This window comes from Gallinula chloropus (genome assembly GCF_964237585.1).
Source record: "Gallinula chloropus genome assembly, chromosome: 6".
Lineage (NCBI taxonomy): Eukaryota > Metazoa > Chordata > Aves > Gruiformes > Rallidae > Gallinula > Gallinula chloropus.
In genome coordinates this window covers 19,670,111-19,696,741 of record NC_140091.1, presented here as the reverse complement: position 1 = coordinate 19,696,741, position 26,631 = coordinate 19,670,111, and the positions used below count along the sequence as shown (strand labels likewise).

The window sequence follows — 26,631 nt, the reverse complement described above, 5'->3', positions numbered from 1 at the left end:
TTTCCTTGCTTTACAAAGATCGTATTTTTTGAAGAGTAAAGAAAGACTCATCATCCAGGAAACTGTATCTAGGTAACATCAAGGAAACCCAAATAAAGCAAGAATCAAAGTCTTCAGCAAAAAACACACATATAAAGCATGGCTCCCTTTTACAAGCATAATGGTTTTCTCTGCGTGTAATTTCAGTGACCAAGAATTATCCCTGTCAAGGATGAAGTTTTGATAGTCCCACACTTTTTCTCTCCTTAGGTTATCCTACCTTCTAAATAAATTACTTATTTGCCCAAAGATCAAAAGAGCTTCTGTATGGAAGGTCTGCTTTAGGCCATGTTATCAATACCACACAACGTCAACTACTTTGACCAAGACAGATACTAAAAATCAATTATTGCCAAATGAGAACATGAAGGCTTGAAATTGTGCCTCTAACTTTTTAAAACGTAGATCTTAAGTGATATTATGAAACACCATACACTAACAGTGGTCCCTAACTGAGAATTAACAGCTACCCAGAGATGTAAAGTATCTCAGTGAGCTATACCCCAGGTGCTGGGTTGGTTTTGTCACTCAACCTTTGTATGCAGGAGAGCAACAGGTGGAGAAACAAATGGGAAGGAAGAAAACTCCCAGCTCTGACCCAACAGTGCTTTCAGGTTTGCCTCTTCCACACACGTACCCCGACCACCCAAGATGCATGAACTACGTTTTTAACCAGGAATCAGGTAACGACGCACCAAAACTATTTTTGGTGGGTGAGTGCTCAGCCTCTGTGCCGCTCGTAGGGAATGTGGCTCCCATACAGTACTAAGGTTTGCAAACTTACTGCTGTTTTAAAGTTGCAGTTGTTACATTTCTTATACCTGTAGGTCTGAGAGGAATGACACTGCTCCAGGCTAAGCGCGCCTGAGACAAGCTCCCCGTTGAGAATGCCTGGTATAGTCTAAACAACATCTCTAGAACGTGTAGTACCTCTTCTACCCAGTTCATACACAGCTTTTGATACAACTCTTCACCACCGGTTTACTTGTTTTCTTAAGAATGCCTAAAAAGGTGAATTGTTTTCAAAATTAGTATAAAGTTAAAAGAAATTCAAACTAGCTACAAACTATTTAACTCAAGCACAGCACCGCCAGAAGGTTCACACACACTATTTGGTGTTTCATGTTGGGTTTTCCTTTCACTCTTTAAGGCAGTGGTTTCCACAGGTCAGTTCAGAGAAGATAACGAAACACGGTCCATGGCAATTCATGTTGCAACTCCATTTTTAATTTGGGGGATTCTATCCCCAACAACTAGTGGTTTTGTTCAGGGCTCCGGAGTTCAGAGATTGAGTTGACGGGCTCTGTTCTGGCACAAAGTACAGCTGGCACATTTTGTTTTCATCTGGACCTTGTTCTCAGTTATGAGATGTTTCAAACTGTTCCTTTGTTTGTTTTGAACGAGCCTATTTATTCGAAGGTCATCAAGTTGGCAGGAACCTGAAAACAAAAATATAAATGATAGCAGATTTTACTTTGCATAGCAGCTACTTATTCCACAGACTAGCCACTGGTTTAAATGCAGATCATCACCAGTTCTCCTCTCTCAAAAAGGAGGGGAGGAATGCAGCTGCCATTCAGCAATACAAACATACTTAGAGTTGTAGAAAACCCAGGTATACCCAAAATATTAAACTGGTTTATAATTTTATTATATGGCCATAGATCATCTTAATTTTGATGACATTTAAGATTAAGTTGTCAGCAAACCAACTTTAACATGATAAATCTCAGTACCAAGCTACACAAGCAGAACCTTCTCACTTGAGTCCCAGCTAGAGCATTCTTGGCACACAGGTGAGTGATTGATGTCAGCCCTCTAGTATTTTTAAGACTAATTTAAAAAAAACGAGGTATAAACACTTTCCTGGGATTTTCCCGTAGGAAACCTGAATGCCTGCTGCAGACATCACTCCCTTTCATGAAGATTAAAGCTCGTTTGCTTTACATTAGTTTATATCCCCATTTTCTCTCCATCAGGAATTTGTCTGACAGCAACATCTCGTGTTTACTCAGGTTATTAAAGAGCCACTACATTCCTGATGACTCTCAATAAATACCCACTTTGGTCACATCTGAAGCAAGGATTTCTTGCTTTGCACTTACCGCTTCAGTGTAGAAGCAAGAATGATCAACCGGGCTAAAGTTCCACCATCAAATTTCAAAATATCTATTAAAACAGTTCCCAATCTTATTCAGCTGGGTGGGTGCCTAGACCCTATAGAAAGTGCATTTAAACATCCAGCTGTTCTTAGCACACAGTTAACAAGCAAACACCATCTTTCTTTTTAACCAGTACCACAAGGCATCTCTCCAGGGAAAGCACTGTTCTGGAGTCGGATCATCATCAACAGGAAAATTTTACAGGGTTTTATTTATTTATTTTAAAACTCATTTGGTAAACCAACCTTTGTAACCTGATGTTTTTGTGTAGTGCTGCTTCTCCTGTGGGAGCAACCACGCTGTGAGAACCCAGAAAGTGCAGCTACACAACGGGGCAATACGCAACAATTAACGGGTGCTAACATTATTAAGGGGTTTTAACCTTTTAGCCATAGTTTTTCTTCATTAATCCTCCCTGCCTATTTCCCACCCCCCCTTTAAAGTCTCCTATGCCCATTTTCACTTTGCTGCCCTGTGTTCTACAGGAGACCCCACCAAGATCCTCAAGCCTGCTGCTTTTGCACAAGCTGGGGGCTGAATGCTTTAGGCGAATTTGTATGAGATTGTTAAGCCACATAGAGCAAAAGCTGTTCTCAGAGGGCAGAGTTTTCTGGCCTGCCTGACAGCCAACGCTCCCTTCCAAACTCTTTAGTGCTATTTGTGCTCCTATTCCCACCTTCTACAGCCAGGAACACGATCTCTTCTCCTTTGCACAGTCTCAGATACTTTCGAGGGAGCTTCTGCCACCCTGTTGACTCCTTAGATTTCTCTCAGAAGCAGAAATGAACAAGAGAGCCCAGAAGTATCTGGAAAAATCCTTTTGTTTTTCTCTTGAAATTCAATAGTGCTTTTACTGTACAAACACCAGGAACAAATGTGCAAAGGAAAAAGGAGATTTCAGGAAGACAAAGTAGTAACTTAAAAAGGATTTTTAATGAAAAAGTCAAGTAAGAATTTATTTGGGAAACGAATTTCATAGGAGTTGGAGTAGTCTTACCCTCCTTTTTGATCCATGGAAAATTCTACCTTTGCTTTCACAGTCTATTAAATGTACCCAGGACTATGCTATTTTTTTATATATATCAGAAATACACACAAACCTCAGCAAACATACATGCCCAAGCCCTGACTAAACAGCACTACGGCAGAGTTATCTGGGATGGAGAGCGAATGCTACAGTTTACAGCTTTTTATGTAACTACAAACCAACCTTTTTTAAATGGCCAATAACAAAAATACTGCCACTTGGACAAGTATTTTAAGAGCATTTCTTCCATTTCCCCAATTGCTTTAAAGTGGCCTCAAGATAGCCCCAAATCTTTCTTTGCTACCACAGCGGCTCTGAGCTGTTCACAAAGAGACCAAGGGGAAGGCGAAGGCACATCAATACGCACACGAAATCTCTGTATAGGCTGCTCAGTGCAGGTTGCTCTTCACGCAGAGTGACCAGGTACAGCTCCACACCCTGAAGATCTATCAGTTCTGGGCTTTTAACAGCTCATATCCCTTTCTAACACCTTGCTCTCACCTGTTGTCTGTTGCTTTGGCAGGCAGCACTCAGGTGTTTAAACCACAGCATTGCATTCATTCTGTTTCCAGCTTGGAATTTATATGAATTTCCTAAGAAAGAAAGGTAGAGAAAAAAAAAAACCTGATAAACACAAAAAATTCTACAGACTTAAACCTACCCACATTCAAATAAAACTCTAATTTTTTAATAGCAGTATGTTTATGTAACTTCACACTTTGTCTAGCATAAGTGCAACTTATTTGTATGACCTAGTGTGAGAGAAGTCCCAGCTTGCCTGCCTTCCTTTCCAACATTCTAGATTTCAACTAAGAAAGAGCAAAACAGTTTTCAGAGCCATGCAACAAAAATGTTTGGGTTTTTTTTTGCGTTGCTGTTATTGCAATTTGTTTGTGATAGAATTTCATCATTTTCTAACGAAGTGCAAAATAGCACTGAAATGCACTCTAGAAAGCTGCATTCCAAAGTGCTTGAAAATTGTTCCTAAACATGTTTATGTATTTCAGGCTAGTATTTTCAGTGCCTGGCATTACTTGGTGCTTGTTTGGGTTCAGAAAGGCCATGTACTACAGAACATTTCAGATTGCTGTTGCCAAGTTTAAGCTGATAAGCATTTACAATTTACGTGACTCTGTTGAGGGTGCTAAAGTAGATGCCTGGAAATAAAATGTACTAAGACTTGAAGTAGACAAAGGAATAAACAATACAGAGCTCCTTCATCAGGACTGATGATGATGTTCTGCCTACCTAGTATGAAGTGCTATGGAAAATGAAATTTTTTCACAGTCTACACTGAAACCAGGGTGTTATGATGGAGTAACACAAATCAAAGATTCTCTTCAAAATAGTCAAGACCTCTTGGCTGTTTGTTGTGTCCCCCCCCCCAGTAATAATGCTACATTTGAACAGATGGTTTAGTTTGGGTTTTGTTTTTCATTTGGAGAGGAGAGGGGACTGGTCGAGCCCCTAGTGTCTGCTGAATATTGAACTTCTTGTTGTATTGTTACTTCTATTTTCACGTATGTCAAAATGCCTCTGAGTGTTCTAAATATAGTTTAGAAGACTGCAGATGAATACTTCCCATAAAAATCACAAGTGGGTTTGTTAAGAGTGTGAAGAGCTCTTACAACTTAATGAAAACTCTAAGGATTCCCCACTGTCAATTGTTCCCACACCATTCCAAAGGCAAACACGACATGGAGAGCACAGTAGCATCCTTCCAATTTAATTTAGTTACTTAGGAATACCTCAGCAAAGCAAATGGTTATTCTGGGAATCACTGCCCTCTCGGTGCTAGCGTTGCTTACCCTTCTCAGAATCAGTCAATAAGAAGAGATCTGGATGCTCAGGGTCATCAGCCATCATCACCATCCAGCCCACCACTGATACACTCTTACTCGGCGTGGATTTGAACTGAAAACACAATCAAAGAATTAAACTAAAGCAAGCACTTCATAAAATTAAGGAGGTTTAAGAATTTTATATGGCATTGGTGAAAACAGAACGTACCACAATGAACGATATTCAAAACAACTGAAAAGGAACATCACAATCCCCCAAAACGTGTCAGCAGACACCTAAACTGCACTGTATGACAACACCACAGTACTGCACACATGTACACAGACTACAGTTCATAAAAGGGCATTAAATGCACAGCTGGTCCCTCTGCCGTTAGCAAAGAGAAGCATTAAACTTGTCTGTGCCATGATTATTCAAAGGGAACATGCGTCAATTATTATAATAGCTGGTAATTACAGCTAACAAGTCTTGTGGATGAGATAACACAGTTGTGTAATTAAATATTATGACCCGATGAATGAAGTGGATCCAACAAGGGTGTAGATTCAATAAACAAGTGAACATAACGTGTTCATTTACTGACAAGGTATTAAAAATGATGGGTCTTCCCTGTTCAAGGTGTACCTCACACACTGATATGTAACCCAGGCCTCTTCCAAGCACAGTACCAGTCTCTGCTACACTAGCCCCTCTTCTGACAGCTCCCTGGTATCATGCTTGGTCCCTGTATTCACCTGGCCAGTATTATTATCTACTTCTCAGGCTTCTTCCTCTTACTACCTGGTTACTCGCCATCAAAACCCAACTCTCTTCCAAACCACAAGCTTCCTTCTCCCTAATCTCCTTCCTTATCTATTAGTAGACCCTCACTATTCCCCCTCGTTACTTGCTCAGGCAGTCCCATTCACTCCCCACACCCAATTCATTCCATTTCTCTCCAGCCTTGAGGTGCCAGCTCTCCTTTTCCCACATTCATCGGTCCCCATCAATCCTAGCACTGGTGCCCTCTGCAGCACTTCACTTCCCTGCCCAGAAGGTCCAACTCTGCTATACACTGCTCCTTATCAGAGGTGCCCTTCTCCTGTCTTGTGAGATCCCTATTCTAACTTCTTTATTAGCACAGTTTGACCTCTGTTTAATTACATTAATTATTAAAAACCACAGATCTAGAACAATCTTGGGAACCTTTTAGAGACATTACACTGATCTATAGTTCTCAAATACTTCTGTTCTTCATACTAACAGCACATAGCTCGTTTACCACTTAAAGCATCAAGTGCCTTTTGCCTCATTTTGGAAATACTGCTTTGCCATTAAAATTTAGTTAACATTTGGTTCAGCAAAAGAAGTGTTACTGCTAATAAATCGGAGTGTGTCACAAGCAAAACAGTTTACAGGAATATTGATTATCTGGGAAAATATAATTACATTACAAATAAAATTCCAGTGCAAGCCCAATGCCAATTATACCAATCTGTGCCACAGATTAACTGGAGACCTTGCACATCCAGATAATTTTGAGTGCCTTGGACTTGTGCAACACGTTACAGTTTAAACCTCTGCTTAAAACACATTCAAACTCTAAATGAACAAATGTTAGACCAACATTTGAAACAAAAAAAAAGTATTTTAACTAAGTTGAAAGTAATTGAAGAGGCTGGTCTCTGTATTTCATACAATTCTGAAGGCATCATCTGTGTACTGCCCTCTCTATGTCACTATAGCTACGCTCAGGACCCATTCCATCACAAGTTCCTACCAGTACTGTCCAGCTGACATTTCTGTAACGTCAGTGGAAATATAAAAGCCTGGAAACTTTGAAGCGATGCTTGTACAGATAGCTTAAGTATAAAAGCAATGATGTCTGTTCTTAAGAAGGACCTCTCTGCCAAACTTCAAACTGGATGCCCCTTTTTTGATATTACTATGGATAAAACTGTGGGAAAAGATCATTCCTCAGTGTATGCGGTTCTACAGGTCTTAAGTAACCCTACTGCCTTTGGGAGGTAGACAGATTTGGCAACATCTCATTAACAGTAAGTGAAGTAACCCATAAAACAACATTTCATTGCAGTGAGTGCCGGATAATGTAACTTCTGTCCAACAGAAACTAAAATTTCTTTGAAGGTTCCAGTCAGCAATGAAAACATTAAGGAGTTCTTTCTTGAAAGAAGGAATAAAGACAAGGAAAGGGAATAAAATCAAGATACAGCTCATGAATTCTTATAAACAAAGTATGTATATACTCAGGACTTGCTATGGACCCACTGAAGGCATTGCCTCAAAAAATATGATAACAAAACTTATGCTTAAAAGGGACCTGCAAAACACAAACTTCCAAGGAGCCCTACAAGCATTAATAGGCCCTTTTCACAGAGGGAGAAATTTGAGTCATGGTTTCGATCAGTTACAGATCAACAGTGTACCTCTTGAGCTGCACTCACTTCTCGAGTCTCATGAAAACGGCACATTTGCCCTTTTGTACCTTGATTACACAGGCACACAATGCGTGAAGTCACGATGCCACCAACCCTGCCAGGCCTCGCTGGCTTCTCGTTCTATACAAAACAATTTGTTGATTACGATACTTCTCCAAAAAGTAAAGAGCTCCACACAAGGGAAGCGCTTCCTGCCAGCGTCAATCAGTCATCACTTGAAACACGCGTCAGTTCTCCATCCCCGTGCATGGCTGGATTTGTATTCCATGTTTATACAGTCCCCCAGGGCAGCTCCTTCCCCGCTGATGCATGGAGCCTTGCTAGCAGCAAGCCTGCTTTGTTAACATGAAGGGAATGAAAGCTTCATTGTGATTTCATGTTCCTGGTTACTCCTCTTGGCTGTTTTTTTTTTTCATACAGCCCACTGAAATGACACTCCTATTATACACAGAATATCCTATTATACATGGCTCTGGCACAAGGCTTCATGTAACTAATTTCTTGGTTTGTTTTTCTGAGCTCAAAGGCATTCATACATAAAGCTTTGAATCAAAAAATCTGAATCAGTCGGTAAACAGACCTTTCACTCCAACCTTTTGGCGCTTACAGATCTCTGCCTCATCTCCTGCTGACAGCTTTCTAATATTCAAATCGCTTTCTCAGGGGATGAACATACTTCCTACAATGACAGCATTCTTCATCCGAGTACTTCAAGGAAAGTGCCTGAGCAAAAACTCCCAAGTTTTCTGGAGCACCAATAAATGGGACTAATTCTGACTATAACATGCAATGGAAGGCCTGGAATGAACAAGGGCTCATGCACGAGCATAAGGGCTCAAAAAAGTCACTGTTGCTTTTCCAAGTACCCACAAACATGGAAAAATCTCTCATGCATGCTATGTTGTCACAAAATTGGCATGATTTCACCAGTCCAATCACCATAAACAAGTTTTTATGGGTATACTCAGAGTGTTCAGAGCAATTGCTTCCTTTAAGACTGGTTTTAAGTTAGCTAGTTTTACTATTATCCTTTTCTAAAAGGTGCAAGTGCTATGATTTTATCACAGAGTCTTGTTTGTGGGTACCATTTCAGCATAGGTGATAAAGCCTCAAGCATTCCATGCACATTCCTCTCAGCTTCTCCTGTACCACACCCCTCGGCTCTGAAGGTCACAGTTGTAAGAACTGAAACCTGGTTTCCTATTAAAATACAAGGCTTGTTATATTTCCTAGTCTGTCTTAGTTGATGCAGCATAAGAAAATTTGCCACATCGAGGTATCTACAGCATCCTCTTCCTTTGGATTAGAGTCACAGCTACAACACGCACTACTCTGGAAACACTCCTTTGCCTTTGACTATAGGCATAAGAAGAGGAGCTGGCTTGCCCTTGGCTAAAAAGGGACATTTCTTGCCCTTTTTGCTGGATTACACTGGGATTTTTATGAGGTAATTTTCCAAAGAGGTTGGCTATTATAAGCCTGGAAGAGCTTTGAGTGTCGGCACGTTCCAAGTCTTCAGTCTCAGCTGCCTGAAGCAATAGCAGCAGCAGAACAGTCACAAGCATGCCTGTAATCAAGACACATTTGCCACGAGAGCTCCCGCCAGGAAACTTTCCATAGCAGATTGACTTTTTCATTGCCAGCGTTCCTTCACATGTCACAGAGGCCTCAAGAAAGGAAGCTGAAAAGACAGACGTTGACATGGCTCCAGAAGATGCTTGGAATATTTTACTTAAGTGAGTCTCAAATGTATCAATACTTGAAAAAGGAACCCACACCGAAGTAGACAGCATCATCCTTTTTATCCACTTAATCTGGACAGTAACAAACCAAACCTAGATCTAACCTCAAAGCTCTCTAATTTTGCAGAGCGGACCTCTTGGGAATATCACCGGGCAGCATTTGTGCAGTGAAGATATGTACACTCATGCACCAGCTATCTGCAGACAGTTGACTATCTACAGTTTATCATCTTGATCAGCTTTCTGAAAAATACAACCAAACAGGAATGGATGCTTTGTACAATAACCCTGCAGTGAAATGGATGGAAAGGGAAGCAGCAGCTAGGCTCAGAGAATGACACAGGCACAACTAGCTGAACAAAGCTACCGATCACCTGTATTAGGCTGCTTAACAAATGAGAGGCTTCACCCAACCTCAGACTCCCACAGCACCTCCCAGGTTATTGTCCACCTTAATTTCAGCATGAAGATAATATTCTCTGTTGGAACCACCTGTGGAGCATAACTATGTGTGCTTTCACTCTGAACTATTTGTTTAAAGAAAAGACATTATTTTAACTGTGACTGCAGCTGGGAAATCAAATCAGAGACCTGAGCTTCTGTCCTGGTTTTATTCTACAATTGAGTGTCATTACTATTATTTCAATTATTGCAGAATCACAGAATGTTAGGCGTTGGAAGGGACCTTGAAAGATCGAGTCCAACCCCCCTGCCAGAACAGGATCATCCAGACTAAATCACACAGGAACACATCCAGGTGGGGTTTGAATGCCTCCAGAGGAGACTCCACAGCCTCTCTGGGCAGCCTGTCCCAAGGCTCTGTCACCCTCACAGGGAAAAAGTTCCTCCTTACATTCCCATGGAACTTTCTCTGCTCCAGCTTCCACCCACTGCCCCTTGTCCTATCTCTGCTGTCACTCAGAAGAGCCTGGCTCCAGCCTCCTATTAAACTGGTTTTATCTCAACCTCCAAGGTTTTCTCACTCTTACCCCTCTGATTCTCTCCCCCATCCCACCAGGTGAAGAATGAGTGAGCAGCTCTGTGGTGTTTAGCTGCTGGCTGGGGTTAAAACACATTGACTTTGTACCATGCTTTGCACCCCCCACCAGAACTTGGTATGTTTGCTGCCCTGAAAAGCTGAAAGCAAGACATCAGCTGCCTATAGACAAATCCAAGGTTGTGCTGGGTAGTTCAGGCCATTTCCACAGAGCCAACTGTTAAGAAAATAAATCAGCTCTGCTTTTTCACAACTCCTCCTCCATCCCCCTTTCCTGGGAACTGCATTGCTCAAACTCCACTCAGTATTATTTGCGAGCCATAATGCTGGTGGGGTTCAGGTTGGCCATCCTGCCAGGATCATGGATGTGAACATCTCCTAGCCTCTACCTGCAGATTTTGTTACCTGTCTGCTGGCACATCCTCAGACAAATAAACACAAGGATGCAAGACACATTTTAGCTTCTTAGGCACCAGTGTCTGTTCACTAGCAGTTTAGCTGTAGGTACCAGCACGTTGGGGATTTGGGGAACACTGAAAGTCAATTCAATAGGTTCAGAAAGCAGTTTCTGAAAGAGCAATCTAAACAGATGTGGTTGCATCTCAAGCAAACATGAAGGCTTTTGCATTAACAGAGGCTCAAGAGGATCAGATACAAGACTTGTTTACATTTGTTACCTTTTTACTTCATTTACTTCTCCTAAAGGGCAAGACCATTTCAGTGATGAAAACTGTTATCTGAAGGAAACTCATAAGCAATTGGACCACAAAAATTCAAGATACTTAATTTCCAAACAAGAATATTACCAGCTATGCAATTTTTCCAACTTCCCTAAATCCGTATGTTGGATTGTTTAGAAGTATTTATACACAGCACTGAAAAGCTTCGGACTGAATAGGTACAAATATGGTAAAGTCTTCCATCATTCAGTACTTTGACAGCAGACAAGAGAGACTTACAAATGCATATTCCATCCCTAAAATAAAACAAAACTCCATTTTGGCATAAAGCCTAAAGGCATCATCGTGTCAGTAACAGGAGGACAGAGTGTGACGTTACAGAAAGATTATTTTCCATTTCTTAACGTTTCCAGAAAAAAAAAAAAGAAACCAAGCAGCCATGGTAGTGACATAATGCCAGACAAGCTCTCCTGGTTCTCTCTTCTGCTTTAATACTTCACATTTCTGCTCATAACAGCTTGTAAAGTCTGCTCCTTCCAGCTACCGTTACTTTTAATGAGACTCCTTCTGTAAGGTTTGCACTGATACCAGAGGCACACACATCCAAACACAGACTCTTCTCTGAAGACACCCAGGAGACAGGGTGCTTGGCTAACAGCCCCTTGGCCTGGGCTAGTACTGGCTTAACTAGCAAGATAAATTAAGTAGGCGGAATTTCAATTTCACCTCAGCAAGCAAAGCCAGGAGGGATGAGGTAGAGAGACGCTGGCAAAGAAGCTATGCAAATATTTCTATATTTAATTAGCTATTATTAAGCTACTCTAAGTACTAGAATACTATTTAATAACAAACTACTTTCAACAAAAGTGCAAAATGCTTTTTTTTTTTGGTAGATTATGACATTATATACAAACCTTCCAGGCAGCAAATTCAACTATCCATAATATCTAGGAGTCTACCAATCCGAAGTCTCAGGCTTCAAAACTCTACCATCTAAAGATTAAAACATTAACTTAAAAAAACCAGTATTTTGTACCAGAAAGATCTAAGATAGCCCCTTACAAAGATTCTAGGAGTGCACCTCAGTCTGTGAAATTACATAAGCTTAATGCAAAGTAAACGTTCTTCACTGAGTTGTCATAAATCAAATGGAAACACTGGCCAAGGCAACTCTGAGTAACGGTCCTGAGTAGTGAATAAACTCAGAAAAACATCCAAGTATCTCAAATTCTACCCAGTTTCCTACATAGAATCTCCATCAGCATCCTCTTCCATTAAAATTAACCAGTGAAAACAGGAGCTACACACACCATAACATCCCTGCAACTTCTACAGAAAATTCTTTTATTACTTTCCCACATAAGGAAAGAATTTTTAGCTTCTTTCAAATTAAGTTGCAGCAGATAAAAGGAAAGCCAGCATCACATGATATGTAGGTCTAACACACAAAGAGTTCTGTACTCCGCTGTATATAACGGACTAGGATCAGATGAGCAGTCTAACTTTACCACACGCACAAAATCAGTACACGTTTAATGACACATGTAGTGACTTCTCAGTCTTCCTACATCTACACTTGTTTGGATTTCCAGTAGCAAACAAACAGTTGCAAGACTCAGATCATCAAAAGATATGACTTCTACCTTAGAAAAGCTGTCAGATCCAATGACATAGTTCCCTTCCCTATAGACCCACAGTTTCCAGGAGAGCCACAGTTTGTATGGTGCAGCATACAAACGCATATGGTATTTCCATTAGGGCATATCCACACGAAGTGACCGACTGACTGGGAGAGGATAGTGCTGACTAGAAATCATGTGAGTCCTAAACTACTCTCAGTGCTTACATCAGGAAATCACATTTTAATTTTGGCAGATGAGACTCGAAGACGCCTGTTTTACATACATGTTTTCTCTCTGTAGCCTTCAGAGATTTTGCAGCATAGTAAAAGAGTTGGGTTCCACACAGCGCTACCCAGTATTTTGTCCAAGATGCTACCTAGAGAGAAAAGAAGCAGGGGGGAAAAAAGTCAGCAGTAAGTGAAATGTTTCATAACCAGGCATCATTCTGCAAGAATATGACTGCACTACTTGTCCAGCCAAGTCACCAGCCATGTTTCCAAAGCCGCTGTTTCTAGTTATTTGTGTAGTCTGTGAGCATATTAAAAATCTAGAGAGCTGCAAGAACACATGCCTTCCCTCAGTAACCTGAGAAAAAATTTTAACATCTTATTCTATACTTTCTGCAACCTGTAGTGAACCATATTAGAGTACATTTGCTCTTCTTCCATTTTACGTACTGCCAAAAGGTATCCCCCTGGTATCATTAGTATCTATTTTGATTTATAATCAAGCATTTGCAATGCAAACACTAGGATTGATCCATTGATAAATCTTTAGGATCCACTCACCATTCAGGAATACAGAACATGCTCCTCATGTTTATCAGGAATTGTAAGAAATTTTTTATAGTGCTACACTTCTCTTCTACTCCTTGGATTACAGGTATAGCTTTATAAACTAAATAAATCTACCCAACAGAAGATTATAATACCTAGCAGTGACCCTAAACCTTAATAAGCAGGGCAGAGATGATCTCACACACTTGAGTTAGTTGCATGGTGGCCACTTTATTGTATATATAACTGAGTACAGGAAGAAGGCAAGAAAATGAATTAAAAATCTTACTGTAGGCTTTTTGCCTTCTTTCAACAAAGTCTTCCTCCTGAGAACACCTTGAATAGTAACTGCTCCTGGATACAAATGGACAGCCAAATCTTCAGATTCTAGGGAGCTGAAAGGAGCATGAGAAGATTTGTGTGAAAAGAATATTTCTCCTAAAGCAGTTTTCCAATCATTACCACAACCTAGTGCAAACATCTGCATTTTAATTTAGAAACATCAACTTTTTATTTATTGGACTTCATTGCGGAAAAAGACTTTGGCTGTTACAACAAAGTGCTGTTGTGGAATTTACACTCACAAGCAGAAAAATTAATTAGCCAAGCAGATAATCCTTAATTAAAAAAAAAAAATTAAAATTCAAGACACAACTGAAATACAAGAACAATTAACAACATTGATACTGTTGCTGTATGTGTTAAAACTTCTCCTTCAGCCCTTGCAAGAAAGATTGATTAGGTTTTTTTGTTAGAAACGCTGAAATCATTAGCACATCAAAACCAAAGCACAGCTCAAACATGCATATTATTTACAATATCTGAAAGCAAGAAGGGTGGGAAGGAGCAGTAATAAAGTGTAGAAACCCAAACCACAGCTTTAAGGTGTTTTAATGCATCTGGTGCTCTACTAATCATCTCCCCTGCGTAGGATCTAAAAGCAATGGGATAAACCAAATGCCAGGTACAGCACTGTGAAAAGAAAACTTTGTTTCGTAAGCCAGTCAGCTTTGTAATTTCAATAAAGCATTCCAAATCAAGAAATAGAAGCTATAACATAAGTTCTGTAAATTTCAAATCAGAGCATATAGCTAAATTGCTGAACCCAGCAGCTTTCTAGAAAAGCCAAGAAAACAGACAGTGTCTGAAATAAAGTAAGCTAGGACTTGCTGTTTTATCCATCCTAACATTCATCAACGTTCAAAGTAAACTGGAAATCTAGCAAACATTTTCGTGGCAGCACCTACTGAGAATGATATGAAGACAATTTTGGACACTGATTGATGTGAACATGAGTTAAATTCAGTGAGATGATGCTGGCTTCTTAACATGAGAAGAGTTTCATAGCTAATGGCCATCGCTTTCCCAATTACAGGGCCACACAGCTGGAGACAACGCTTGTATTTTAACTAATCAGAATAATCAGTTATATTACTATGTCAGCTGGCAAATAATACTACACATAATGAATCTAGGCCAATTTAAAGTGTTACTCCCTTTAGCTATGTTTCTTATTTCAGGGAAGAAGGAAAAAGAATTCCAGTACTGAACTACCATCTTGAATGCCTTCCATCAGCACAGGAAGCAGCTTTGCTGTCCACATGAGAACTACCGACACTGCTTCACAGTGATGGGTGGTTAGAAAGCTACGTCTGGTAAAACATCTTTAAGCCTTGAGATAAAGATCCAACGGATCAGAATTTGGATTTGCAGACCAGAATGAACAAAAAGCCCTTACGGTGATACAGAAGAAGTCACAGAAGAGGAAAGCTTTAAGTCTGAAGAAAAAGGTCTCTACCTTTATTTTGACACATAAGTTAGAAAGGTAATATCAGAAAACACCCACTTAATTATTAAACCAAACCAAACCACCAACACCAGAGGGAGAGCGTGACACCTCTGTGCAGTGGGAATTGTACCTGCTGGCCTTCATGTGGCCTCGATAGCCATTTCGTGACACTCTTGTCCCCGGACCGAGAGAATGGTACAACCTGTTCCTGTTGGATTCCATTATAAATTGTATGTATTACATATACTTTTATTCACACAAACAGCACGACTGCTAAAACAGCACAGCACTTTTATCTTGGTGTGCCTATCACAGAGCCAATTCTTTCACATAAGAAACAAAGGATGATTTTACTCAGAAAAATGCATGCAGAGGTAGGTAGCACGGAGTTTTATGTCTTCAGATGTTCTGTCAGAACTCGTAATACTGAGGCGTTTTATTGGCACTGAACAATAACACATTCCTAGAGCAAAGCCTGTGGTTAGTTCTTAGAGATTAAATCAATGTAAAGGAACCACCTTAATAAAAACTACAGGTCTTTAAGTTCTGGCTGCTGATGTTACTACCAAAATTGTTTTCAGATCCTATGAATATGTGCACAGATACAAGCTGCTGGGCTGAATCAAAAACGCTATCAAAATCAGGCTGACACCACTTAAAGACTGTTGTATTAAGTAACAGTGAAGTAAGCTAAGCAGCATTTCAATTCTCCAGTTCACACAAGCTTTAAACTTTATGTAAAAGCTTCATGTTTTAGAGTCCGTAGCCAGGACTTGTGTCATTAGAATATTTGATACAATTCCTTCTGCTACCTAGGGAATCTGTGTGTGGAGTATTACTTCCTGTTAGGCATATTTTGCAGACTTAAGCCCTCCCACCCAAAGATCCTGTTCCTAAACCACCAGGGAATACCGAATTCCCACTCAAACTGCATTGGAAGTAGCCATTAATAACACTACAATTATCCTAATTCTGCCAGTAGCTGTTAATTCCAGACAACTAATGCTTCTCCTTCACTTAAAAACTCTTTGTGAAGAATGGAAACAGACCAAAACTAGACAGGCACCTTAAACATCTCAAATGTTTTAACATGTGCACTTTAGTTTATTACCCACTACATTCCAAAAGAGGCTTCATCATCTGATCAACCAAGGAACAGACACAAGGTTGCCACATATCTCTAGGAATTTCACACGTGTTTTGAATGTCTCTCAGGAACCCAATTCCTCTCCCTGGAAGCAGGCAAGAGAACTCACCCTCAGAAGCATACAACTCAAATCGCACGGGCAAGTTTAGGGCAAGCAGAGTTTGGAGCAGTAATCTTCTGACATAACTGAGGTGGAGCAAATCTTTTACTGGGGCGAGTCTGGGCCAGCCAGTTCTCCGTGCAAAAGGGATGAAAAGCTTCTGCTTTGTCTCAGAAGTCTGCACAACTCTGGAGTGTGTCACCACTCTCTAAAAACATGAGCTTAAGCCTGAACCTTAGTAAAAATTTTCAATTTCTTAGGCTACTTAAGGCAAAACACACTGTTCACCACTTTGTCTAAGGTTTTGCCACATAACTTTTTGGCTTTGAGGAGTAACCTGAACTTGAATAGCTCCATAATGCAAGAGAGAAGGAATATTGAACGTTGCATCACAAAGCACACAGAAGTTGGAGATGTTCTTTCTGACCCTATTTTCTTTCTATGTTTATATGCAATGGTTTTCATTCTTACCTAATGGAACTGTATAAGGGTGTTTACACGTGTATGGAACAATATTTATAGCATGAGCTATCAAAGAGTTCACATTTGGCACTGAGGTAGTGTCAAAGACTTCTTCCAACAAATAACAAAACTTCAACTGCTTCAGTGAACTGAAGCGGAACGTAAGGTTTGCAGCAACAGCTTCCAATGCAAAGTTCTCTGACACAAATATCTACCAAACACATCTTTGTAGTGTGGTAGAGTCAGTCATCCATAGTGACTCTGAAGCTGAATTACCCCAAATTGAGTTACAGGGGCAAACTACACAGTGTATGGTGCATCTTACTACTGTGGAAAGATGACATTTCTACTTTTTGCTACATTAGACTATAGCTGTTAGCATTTTCCCATGTTCTCAAATACAACATGGGAGAGGACTGAAATGGTGATGCCACCTGAGCATTTGCAGGCATTTTTATAAAGAGCAAGATACTCATTCTGAACCACAAAATCAGACTTCAGCAAGGGACATTACTGTGTTTTCCCAAATAACAAGAAGTGAAGAGCAGATGGGTAGGTGGTGACAATGTCAACAGCAAAAGCAAATGGACCAAGAATGAATAAAATGTCTCAGGGAAAGTGGAGATGAAAACTAGGTAAGTCACATGAAGAACATTCACAGGATATGCAAATATATAACTAGGAAAATCATTTGGGGTTTAATGGTACCCTGGTTGAGCTATTTAGAAGAATACATGCAATGGCTGAGCATCCAGTTAGACAAAAGCTGTATGAACTACTAGTAAGCAGAACCTACATCTCTACTGCTTTAGCTTACTACGGTTTATTAATATTCTTACATATAATCACTAAAAGAAAGCATCATTGTCAGGACTGAGTGAGAGAGTGCAAGTAGCAATGTCTGAATAGAGAAATGCAGTTTGTACATGGCACTTTCTTACCTTTCAAATGCTGGCCACGAAGTCTCTTCACTGAGTTCAGAACCATCACTGCTACCTTGAAAAAGATAAGGATGAATGTCAATTTATTTCATCACCTATTTCAATTATGTCTGTTTCTCTTCCAAATAGTCAAGTTTAAACATGTAATACTTCATTAAAATATCACAACAAATATACTTGGTGATTTCCTTCAGGAATTTCACATAAACTGTTGCAGAGATTTGAGGAGATTGAGTCTAGAGGACCAATAATAAAGGTATTTTCAAAATTTAAAGAACATTCTAAATGTAAATTTGTCTGATCAACACAAAACAAGCACTTAAGGAATTATTTAAATAAGTGACCTTCCTTTTTATGAGATCATGTATGGTCATGACAAAGAGGTGTAATGTCACAATAGCACAAACCCATTGTGAATCTACAAGGCATTAGAAGGTTTTGCTGATTTGAGAATCTCTTACACTTATTATATGAGATCACAACAGTGTTTCTTCTCTGTTTCACAAAGTAATCCAATATGACTTTATGACTTCAAATACTTCACTTTAAACACTAAAAGTAGAGGAAGATCACAAAATCCAAGTATCTGATGCACCAATGCATGGCAGGTCCAGAAATAACATACTAAACAGTGAATCCTATCACCTTGGAAATTAGTATTTAAATACAGACACAAGGTAGTGTAACCTGTATTGTTCTTAAAAATCAGTAAACAAATCCATCAGTACACAAACACTGTTAACAGAACTCAGTAACATCTGATACTAACTGTACTACAAACAACATTCAAGCTGTTGTCTTGCTAGCTCTTCCCCTTTCAGACCAGAGCAGCTCCCCATCCCAGCTATCCACTTCAAGCCAACATGTGTTTTTGGCTCCTTAGCGCTAAAAGCCCACCTTTTGGCACACCAGCCCGACAGCTTGTTTGCTCTGCCTCCTACACACCCATATACAAAAGGAAGAATTGATTTACAATGCTTTTAAGACAAGCTGGAAAGAAAAAAAAAGAAAAAATCTAAATCAATACACCTTACTTAAAGGTTCCTGCAGAGAAGCAAAGCTGAAAAATGGGAACACGCTCCCGGGAATTTTACACAGAAAACCAGTAGGGAACAGTGCTACCCTGAAAAGCACAGATAATTTGTACAAAGGTAAGTCTGGGTATCAACTGAGTAAATACAGAGTAAAGATGGATGCAATAAAAATTCACACACAGCAGGAGTAATTCCAGCTAAGAGCCATGAAAATCTCAGCACGAGCTGAAGTTCTCTCTGTACAAAATCCAAGACAAAATGCATGTCTTTATCTGCTGGCTGATTCAGCTTGGACGCCTCTTTTCTAACCATTAGCTCACTCTCCTCATTAAAACAATCTCTCAGGCATACTAGATGATTCGGTCTCAGGTTATTCCTGAACCTTTCCTCATGGAAGGTCCTAGCCTGGTTCACACTGACATTACAGGAAAAGGGATTTGCATAGTACAGGAAAGCTGAGACACATGCAAACCCGATGTTCTGGTGGAGCTCTTTGCTCCTAAGGCAAGCAGAAAAGTCTGCAAGAAGGTCCCGGGAATTTTACACAGAAAACCAGTAGGGAACAGTGCTACCCTGAAGAGCACAGATAATCTGTACAAAGGTAAGTCTGGGTATCAACTGAGTAAATATAGAGTAAAGATGGATGCAATAAAAATTCACACACAGCAGGATTAATTCCAGCTAGGAGCCATGAAAATCTCTAGTCACAGAGATCAGCAGGTGACTAGTTATTTTCTAGAACTGTCTTTAAGATTTTACTACTTACATTCTCATATCAACGATCCTTAAGCATACAACAGCTTAGAAGGTTACAGCAGCAAGTAGCTTATCCATAAAAGAACAACAACTTCTACTTCTGTGACCTACACTTCCTCTGTAGCTGCGAGGACACCTTATGGAAGAGCTACAGTGACTACAGTTGAGTTAGTGTTCTGACTTCATGGGTCTGTCTGCACGAATTTGATCTACCAGCAGTCATTCTGGCATCACAAGGCAGGTGAGTAAAACATGATTAAGAAATTACTCAGAAGTTCTCTTCAGCAGTTTAGATCTGACCTGCACCGCAGAGAAGAGAATGTGTGGATTGAACTCCACATTGTCTATGCACTTTTTATACAGGAATACTGCCTGACAGATTGTGAAGTATCTCAGGCAAAACTGGAGCAAGCAGTTGGAGTAACCTATCCAGATGGAGCCTGCTGTTACAGAAGTCCTTGCAAAATCCCCAAACAAAGCATATAATTTCCTGGAAGAAACAACCATCACTTAAGATTTTCAGCAAATTCTATATCCATACCACAGTGGAAAGCTCCAATGATTTATTTCATCCAAACAAAACCACAGCTGCACTCTCTGCAAGGCAATATGCAAAATCTCTTCAAATAAAGTAGCAGCATGGTTTGGGGACTAAGAGACAGAATCAGATTTAACAGAAGGTATTTTGGGTAAAACATCCTAGTCTTTTGAGGAAGACTGTTTATATTAGACTAGATCATAGTAAGATCTTAAAGTTCTGAAATACTTTTAGCAGGTGGAATGACAGGCAGGTTTCAAGTATGATTTTTCAGCACTGTGATTTCTCAAGGAGGGGAATTCAGCATTCTGGACTGTTACAAAGACAAGAGTGGATTTTTTGAGCCATCCAAACACCAAGAAGCCCAAATGAGAAGATGGCACGAACAGGAAATGAACAACTGCACTCACATCAGAGTAAGGCACAGACTGCATTAATCTAAACACATCTAACAGTCCAGAATGGCAGATCCAGGATGTTTCTGCAGCAGCCTGATCCAGACCTGTCCAAATCAGGCAACTCTCCTATTTGTTCATTTAGCTTACTTAGGAATTTTGCAGTAATTCTGGCTGGAAGAGACTTTGGGAGGTCACTTGGTGCAACATATAACTCAAAGCTAACTCGGCAACCAAATTGCTGAGGGCCTCATGTAGCCATGTTCAAAGACATGGTATCTACAATCTCTCTGAGCAACCTGTGAAAAAAAGGTATCTCCCAGCACATAATTGAATTTTTCCTGGTTAGTGTGCTCTGCAAAAGGGTGGAGTAATTCCCACTTGCCCTCATCACCCAGCCAACGCTGAAGTAAGATACTATTAGGAAGTCTTATTTAAGTCCTAATTACTGCACAGATTGAGCTTTGCATTAACAAGAAACACAGCTTCAATATGACCAGAGCTCAACTGGACTCAGGCCTGCATGAGACGCGCACATAATTGGAACCCACTAACAATAGCATATGAAGTATTTTTTTAATATTTAAAATAGGTTGATATGCAAAAACTTTATCTGTAATGACATTTTGATGGCAACTATATTAGCTTTACTAAGAAGGCTGTATTTCAAACTCTGCTAAGTACTCTACAGAAAGACTTAAAAGCTAGCGTGGGTTTTTTTTAAATGCAAAACTCTAGAACAAGAGAGATGAAACACCATCATTCAGAGAGTGTTATTCCTTGGTACAGTATCAGTACAGTCAGAAGAGTTAAATGAATTTGAGGGATTCATAAACAAAAAGTTCATCTACAGAGAAATTGCCAATTACACCTTTAAATGCAATGGTAATTGCAAAAAAAAGTGGGCCAAACATCACAGCTGTTGATTTGTTGATGCTTATATAAGGTTTTTAAAAACTGTAACAAAAGCCTGGTAAAGGTTGAATTTTGGGATCTGACTAGCCCTCTGACATCTATAGGTTCTAAAAAACTCTGTGAGATTTTTTGCACTACAGAAGTGCTGAATACTAAGACACCCCCCAACCCTTCCTCTCCCAAAAAGCAGAATTCACATGACATCCCCCCACCCCAAAACAACACAAGTGAAAGGAACAGTTTTTAACTTACTAGAAGTTAAGATGCTGAGCCAAATTCTGTTTAAACATAAAGTGCACTATTTGACTATCACCTCAACTGGAAATATTTCATTCATTCATGACTTTAAAAATATATCACCTTCTTAAATTCTTCTCAAGTATGTACTCAATATTTGAGTTTTTCCAACAACCTCAAGCAGGTCTTCAGGTTAAATTTAATAATAAACCCTAGGTAGTATAAATCCTTTCTATTAAGTAACATTCCATGCAAGTTTTGGGTTGATGTAAGAAGCCACTTGACATAAACCACTTGACACAAACCACTATCTTCCTGGCTTTCTCTATTGCTGCTAAAATTCATTTTTGGGGGGTACAGGATTAAAATAAAATCAAATCAGTGCTGTGTTTACTACCTACCAGGAAGGCTTTTTTTTTTTTTTTTTTGTTCTCAGAATAACAGCAATTGGCAAAGGGTTTGTTTTTTTTTTTTCACCAGCCCTAATGATGTTTGTCTGAGAAGTTTCTGAATTGTTCATACAGAGCTCTAGTGGCACAGCTGAAGATGTCTGTAGATGTGCATATCAAGCCACACAAGCCCTGTGAGGGTAGGTTCCTCGTTATATGATAGGGAATGCCTGTGCTATTGCATACCCAACTCCCCCCAGGTCACAGCATCCACTCGCTGCCTAAAGTCTGAGGATATTGAACATTCAACACAGGCTTCCTTTATCCAGAAGTAAGTCCCCAAAGTTAAACAGGTGTTAATATAAACAAACCAACCCCAAAGAGTTTAAGACGTATTCAGACGAAAAATTCTTTCCCCTTCTCAAATCTGCAGCTGACACTCTCTTGGCTCCAGTTACACAGAGTTTCCAGAGCTCCAGTAACTATAGCTCACAACTGGCCTGACAGAGTCTGAAATTCTAATGAGAAAACAGAAACAAAATGGCTTGGACACTTGAACATCAATTGCTGTAGCTCAGTACACCCCAGCTAACATCACAGAGATGGACCTCAAGCCCTAAAAGTTATCTTATGCTTTTCTGACATCTATGACCATGCTGAAAATCCTCATGTGTATTTCAGTTCACTGCTATTTAACTATTGCACAATAAAGGTTAAATGGCTCCATTTTGGCTTGCTAATTAACCAAACAACAATGGTGTAAAGACTGGCAAGCAACTCAAGCAATATGCTGCCAGAGAATCAACCCGAACATCTAATGCCATTGCTGGTAACAAGTTTAATTGCAAAAAGCTCACAACAGCAAGTAACCAAAGGGATCAAGATGGGCTTTTGTACAGCTGCACTAATCACAAAAAACCCCAGAGCATGTGTCCTAGACCAAACAGTGCTAATAAGGATTGAGGAAGAAATGGAGTATCAAAATTCCTGTATATCCATCTCCTCCTCTCAAATCCAGCCATCTAGGCAGGCATTTTTAACCTAAAGCATTATATAGCTCTTGTATGAACTTATCCCTAAAGCAGTAGTTCACAATAGCAAAATGGGGCATTCACATTTAGAGCAGGTGCCACCTATATAACTCATTTAAATGGCGTATTAAAAAAACCCAAAACTCTTCTGCCTGAAACCCTAGCCGAACTTCTGCTCTTCTGACACAGACCGCTGCTGACTCAGAGTCCTAAATACCTGAATAGTATGTTACAAGGTAAAGAATCAAACAAACATTGACTATTTAGGGCCCTCCCCTACTGTTTAAAGCTGCCAAAAAAACTGGAAGTAAATGCACACACTGTACACCTACACCTATACTTCATTTATGTAAAGAGGAGTTCTACAAGGGATTATATTTAAGTGCATCAAGATGGTGACTCTATGGAGAAATTCACTAAAATGCTGATATTCTTGTATGCATTTTATGCCAGTTTTGGCTTGAAAATGTTTTGTTTTTACAAAGGCACTTTCTTACACTGATTAAACTGATTTAAAATACCTTTCTTTGACTCTGCAGCATTAATTTCTGATTGCATTAGAATAAAGGCTCAAGTTACTCCGAAGTGATTGGAACACACAAATGAAGGTAAATGTTCAAGAGCCTTAGTTTTTCCAGGAGCTTTCATCAATAACGTTGTAGATTAGGAAAAGTCATTGGGGGGGGAGATATAGCTTGAGAAAGAAAACACTCCAAAGTTTAGAACACAATTTGCACCCAATCCTGTACAAACATAATCCATAAAACATGTTTTCTTTGAATTTTTAAACACTTAAAATTACATTTTTAATTTCAGCAGAGTATTTCTGTTTATGCTTCAGCATCTGAAGTGGTGTACATGTGAGACTGCACCCTTAAAAAATAAAACACCTCCTAAAGCAAATTGACTTTGCACCCCGTACATTAGATGGTGCAAGAGAAGGAAAGCAATAGAGATGCAATAAATGAAAAGAAGGGTCTGTCTTACACTGTCCCTTTGTCTCTACAGAATTATTGGGACTATTAGACACTGTAAACAAATTCATCTACAGAAAAGAAATTTGGTAGTGTGTAGCTGAGTGACAAAGCGTTAGAGATGGTAGAAACCCAAAACTTCTGAGAACATCAATGAAGGTGAGTAAACATCTCTGTAGAGATACTTAAGAGTGTGCTTAAGCAAGAAAAGAATACTTCAGAACTATACAAAGATCAGGGAGTGTCAGAAAGACTTTTAAGAATACGCAGTTTAAGACTAAAAGGAAGTTTCATCATATATCTGAGTTTAACCACACACTAAGCAAGAGCATCTTAATTTATCCTACTTTTTGGTGAGGAGGTGACAGCAGGCAAATACATGCAGGAGAACAGCTGCTCAGAGTGCACAAATGGTGCCTTCAACCCAGCCAAGAGCAATGCTTACACCTCAGAAGGGCAAACTCACTCTTTTGAAAGACTATAAAGTGACCTCCTCAAAATGGAGGGATTGCAGAACCAAGCTATAACAGCTTCAAGTAGTAGGGATTCATGAGGCCTCATTAAAAAATAAATGCACAAACGCACATGGATCCATGTAAAGCATCACAACAGTACAGTGCCACACACAAACATCCTACAGACATGGTTGTTATGTTTGCTGTAAGGGCCGATTATATCATCTTCCAACATGAAGAAATGGAAAGGTCTGAACACCTCTGAGCCCTCAAAATGTTGGAGTGATTTAAAGTAGTATTAAAGTGATCTTTAAGGTGCTGACACATCAAAAACGCTGTCCATGTTCTGAAAAGGAATAATTTATCCCAGAAGTTAAGTTCTATATGGGTTTGTATCAAAGAAAAGGTAGTCCTGTCTCTAGAGCAACAGGTTTAAACCCACATTTATGGGCAAGGTGAGGAATAACACTCTTTTCAGTACACACATTCAGAAGAAGTTTTCTTGACTGTCTTTTGAAGTCCTGTTGTAGAATACTGTAAACCTCCGCTCTGCTGCAGTGACTGTACTGTTTCCAAGTACTGAGTAAATAGACTACTTCAAACATGATGGAGGAACTTAGCAGCTTCAATCAACTTCCTGAAATCCTGCTGAAGCAGCAGTACAGAATGCCAAACAACTTACATTTCCAATAATTCTTCAGTAATAGATACTGCAAGCCTCCAGACCTTACTCTTTCCCTCTATATGTATTTCTAGTACCTCTCCTAGTCTTTGTATCACTGAAACTTTCACAATCAAGCAGCAGCAAAGCCAACAGTGACAGTGGGCTGTCAAAACAGTGGTAAATCTAAAATATCAGAGTATAGGGAGGCTGGAGATGGAAGAGAACAGCAGAGGGGAAGTTCTAACCACAAATCCCGATCTTACAAACTGTCTAAGGTTGCTGTTTTACAAGTGATTTATAAAAGTCTTCTAAAACGGCAATTTTGTCCCAAATCGTAAGAGAGACAACGTCAAATCGATAAGGTCGTGCCTGAGCTACGCATGGGAACAGAGTTGAAAAATTCAAGATGTAACAAAGTGAAAAACCCCTGTATTCACCCAAATGTGTAGAAGGTGACTGGTTCTCAACTGTAGCTCATGAAAAAACTGTCTGCCAGCTCTGATAAACTTTTCTTGCGAGGCTCTAAACAGAGGTAAATAATTTACCTGGGAAAAAAAGATCGACTGTAGAGAAGTTTCTTAGGTCCTTAGACTGAAAACATCACTAGAACACAGGCACTGAGAAAAGGGCAATGCTACACCTCAGAGGTGACAGAAGCCTGGATTTTCTTTCCCTAAATCCAGTGTAATGCTGAGAGGACTGCACCTGAAAGGGAGTAGGTGCATAAGGAGCTTTAACCTCTTGTGGTGCACAATCCCTGAGAAGGCAGCAAAGTCTGACCCCGCCTGACTGTGCTTCTCTCCACCGAGGTTAGCAAAAAAATAAAAATCACACCTGCTTTTTAAAAGTGTGTTATCCAAAGTAATGCACAGCACTACCAAAAAAGAAACCTTGTCACCATAAATGCGTAAAACCTGAACACCAAACTCTACTGAGCTAGTAATTTTGAGAAAAAGGACTGAGAGAGGTCCCACTTCTCTCAGGCGGACAGATCAGAGAGGCAGTTGTGCTGCCCACCCTCCAATTCAAGGATCTGTGCCATAACAGGAAAAAAAGAGCAACAGCTGTAATGTGAGAAGCTCAGGAAGCAGAAGTTCTCAGAGCACCCTAAATATTTTAAGATAAATAACCTACCAAAATGACGTAGATTCTAACATTTTGAAGTATCTGCAAGTTAAATTTCTATCTACTCCTGACAAAAGTAAGTATTTAGAAATGATGCTCTAAAAGACTGTCGGCAATTTACAGTTCTGTCGATTTGATGTGGCATTTTACATAGAATTTGTACCACAGACATTTTACTTCAGATTGATTTGGGAGTGGGGCGGGGGAGTGTGGGGAAGAGAATATGAAGTGCTGCCCTGAACATCCCTTCACCCTCATTCAAGGCAGAAGAGGAATAACAGCAGCTGTATCATTAAAAGTGGTGTAAAAAAATCTGCTAGTAGTTCCTGTTGTACAAATTATGCTGCCCTTCTCCACCTGCATTTCCCAAATTTTTTTCTAAAATATTATTTT

At 39.7% G+C, this 26,631-nt stretch overlaps 1 protein-coding gene across 4 annotated transcripts in view; it reads right to left on the bottom strand.

Annotated features, from left to right (window-relative positions):
* Positions 1-1,287: 1,287 nt before the first annotated feature.
* RALGPS2 (Ral GEF with PH domain and SH3 binding motif 2) overlaps positions 1,288-26,631 on the bottom strand; it is a gene marked incomplete at its 5' end in the record, with an annotated part of 94,914 nt that continues 69,570 nt past the window's right edge. For 3 of the 4 annotated variants that reach the window (XM_084265900.1, XM_084265898.1, XM_084265897.1), the window contains 7 exons: positions 1,288-1,478; positions 3,730-3,821; positions 5,037-5,142; positions 12,794-12,886; positions 13,576-13,681; positions 15,206-15,283; positions 17,726-17,780. In XM_084265900.1, coding sequence (XP_084122026.1) covers positions 1,449-1,478; positions 3,730-3,821; positions 5,037-5,142; positions 12,794-12,886; positions 13,576-13,681; positions 15,206-15,283; positions 17,726-17,780 — 560 coding nt within the window. In that variant the 3' untranslated portion in view covers positions 1,288-1,448. The remainder of the gene's footprint in view (positions 1,479-3,729; positions 3,822-5,036; positions 5,143-12,793; positions 12,887-13,575; positions 13,682-15,205; positions 15,284-17,725; positions 17,781-26,631) is intronic. The other variant, XM_084265899.1, reaches the window with a different exon arrangement.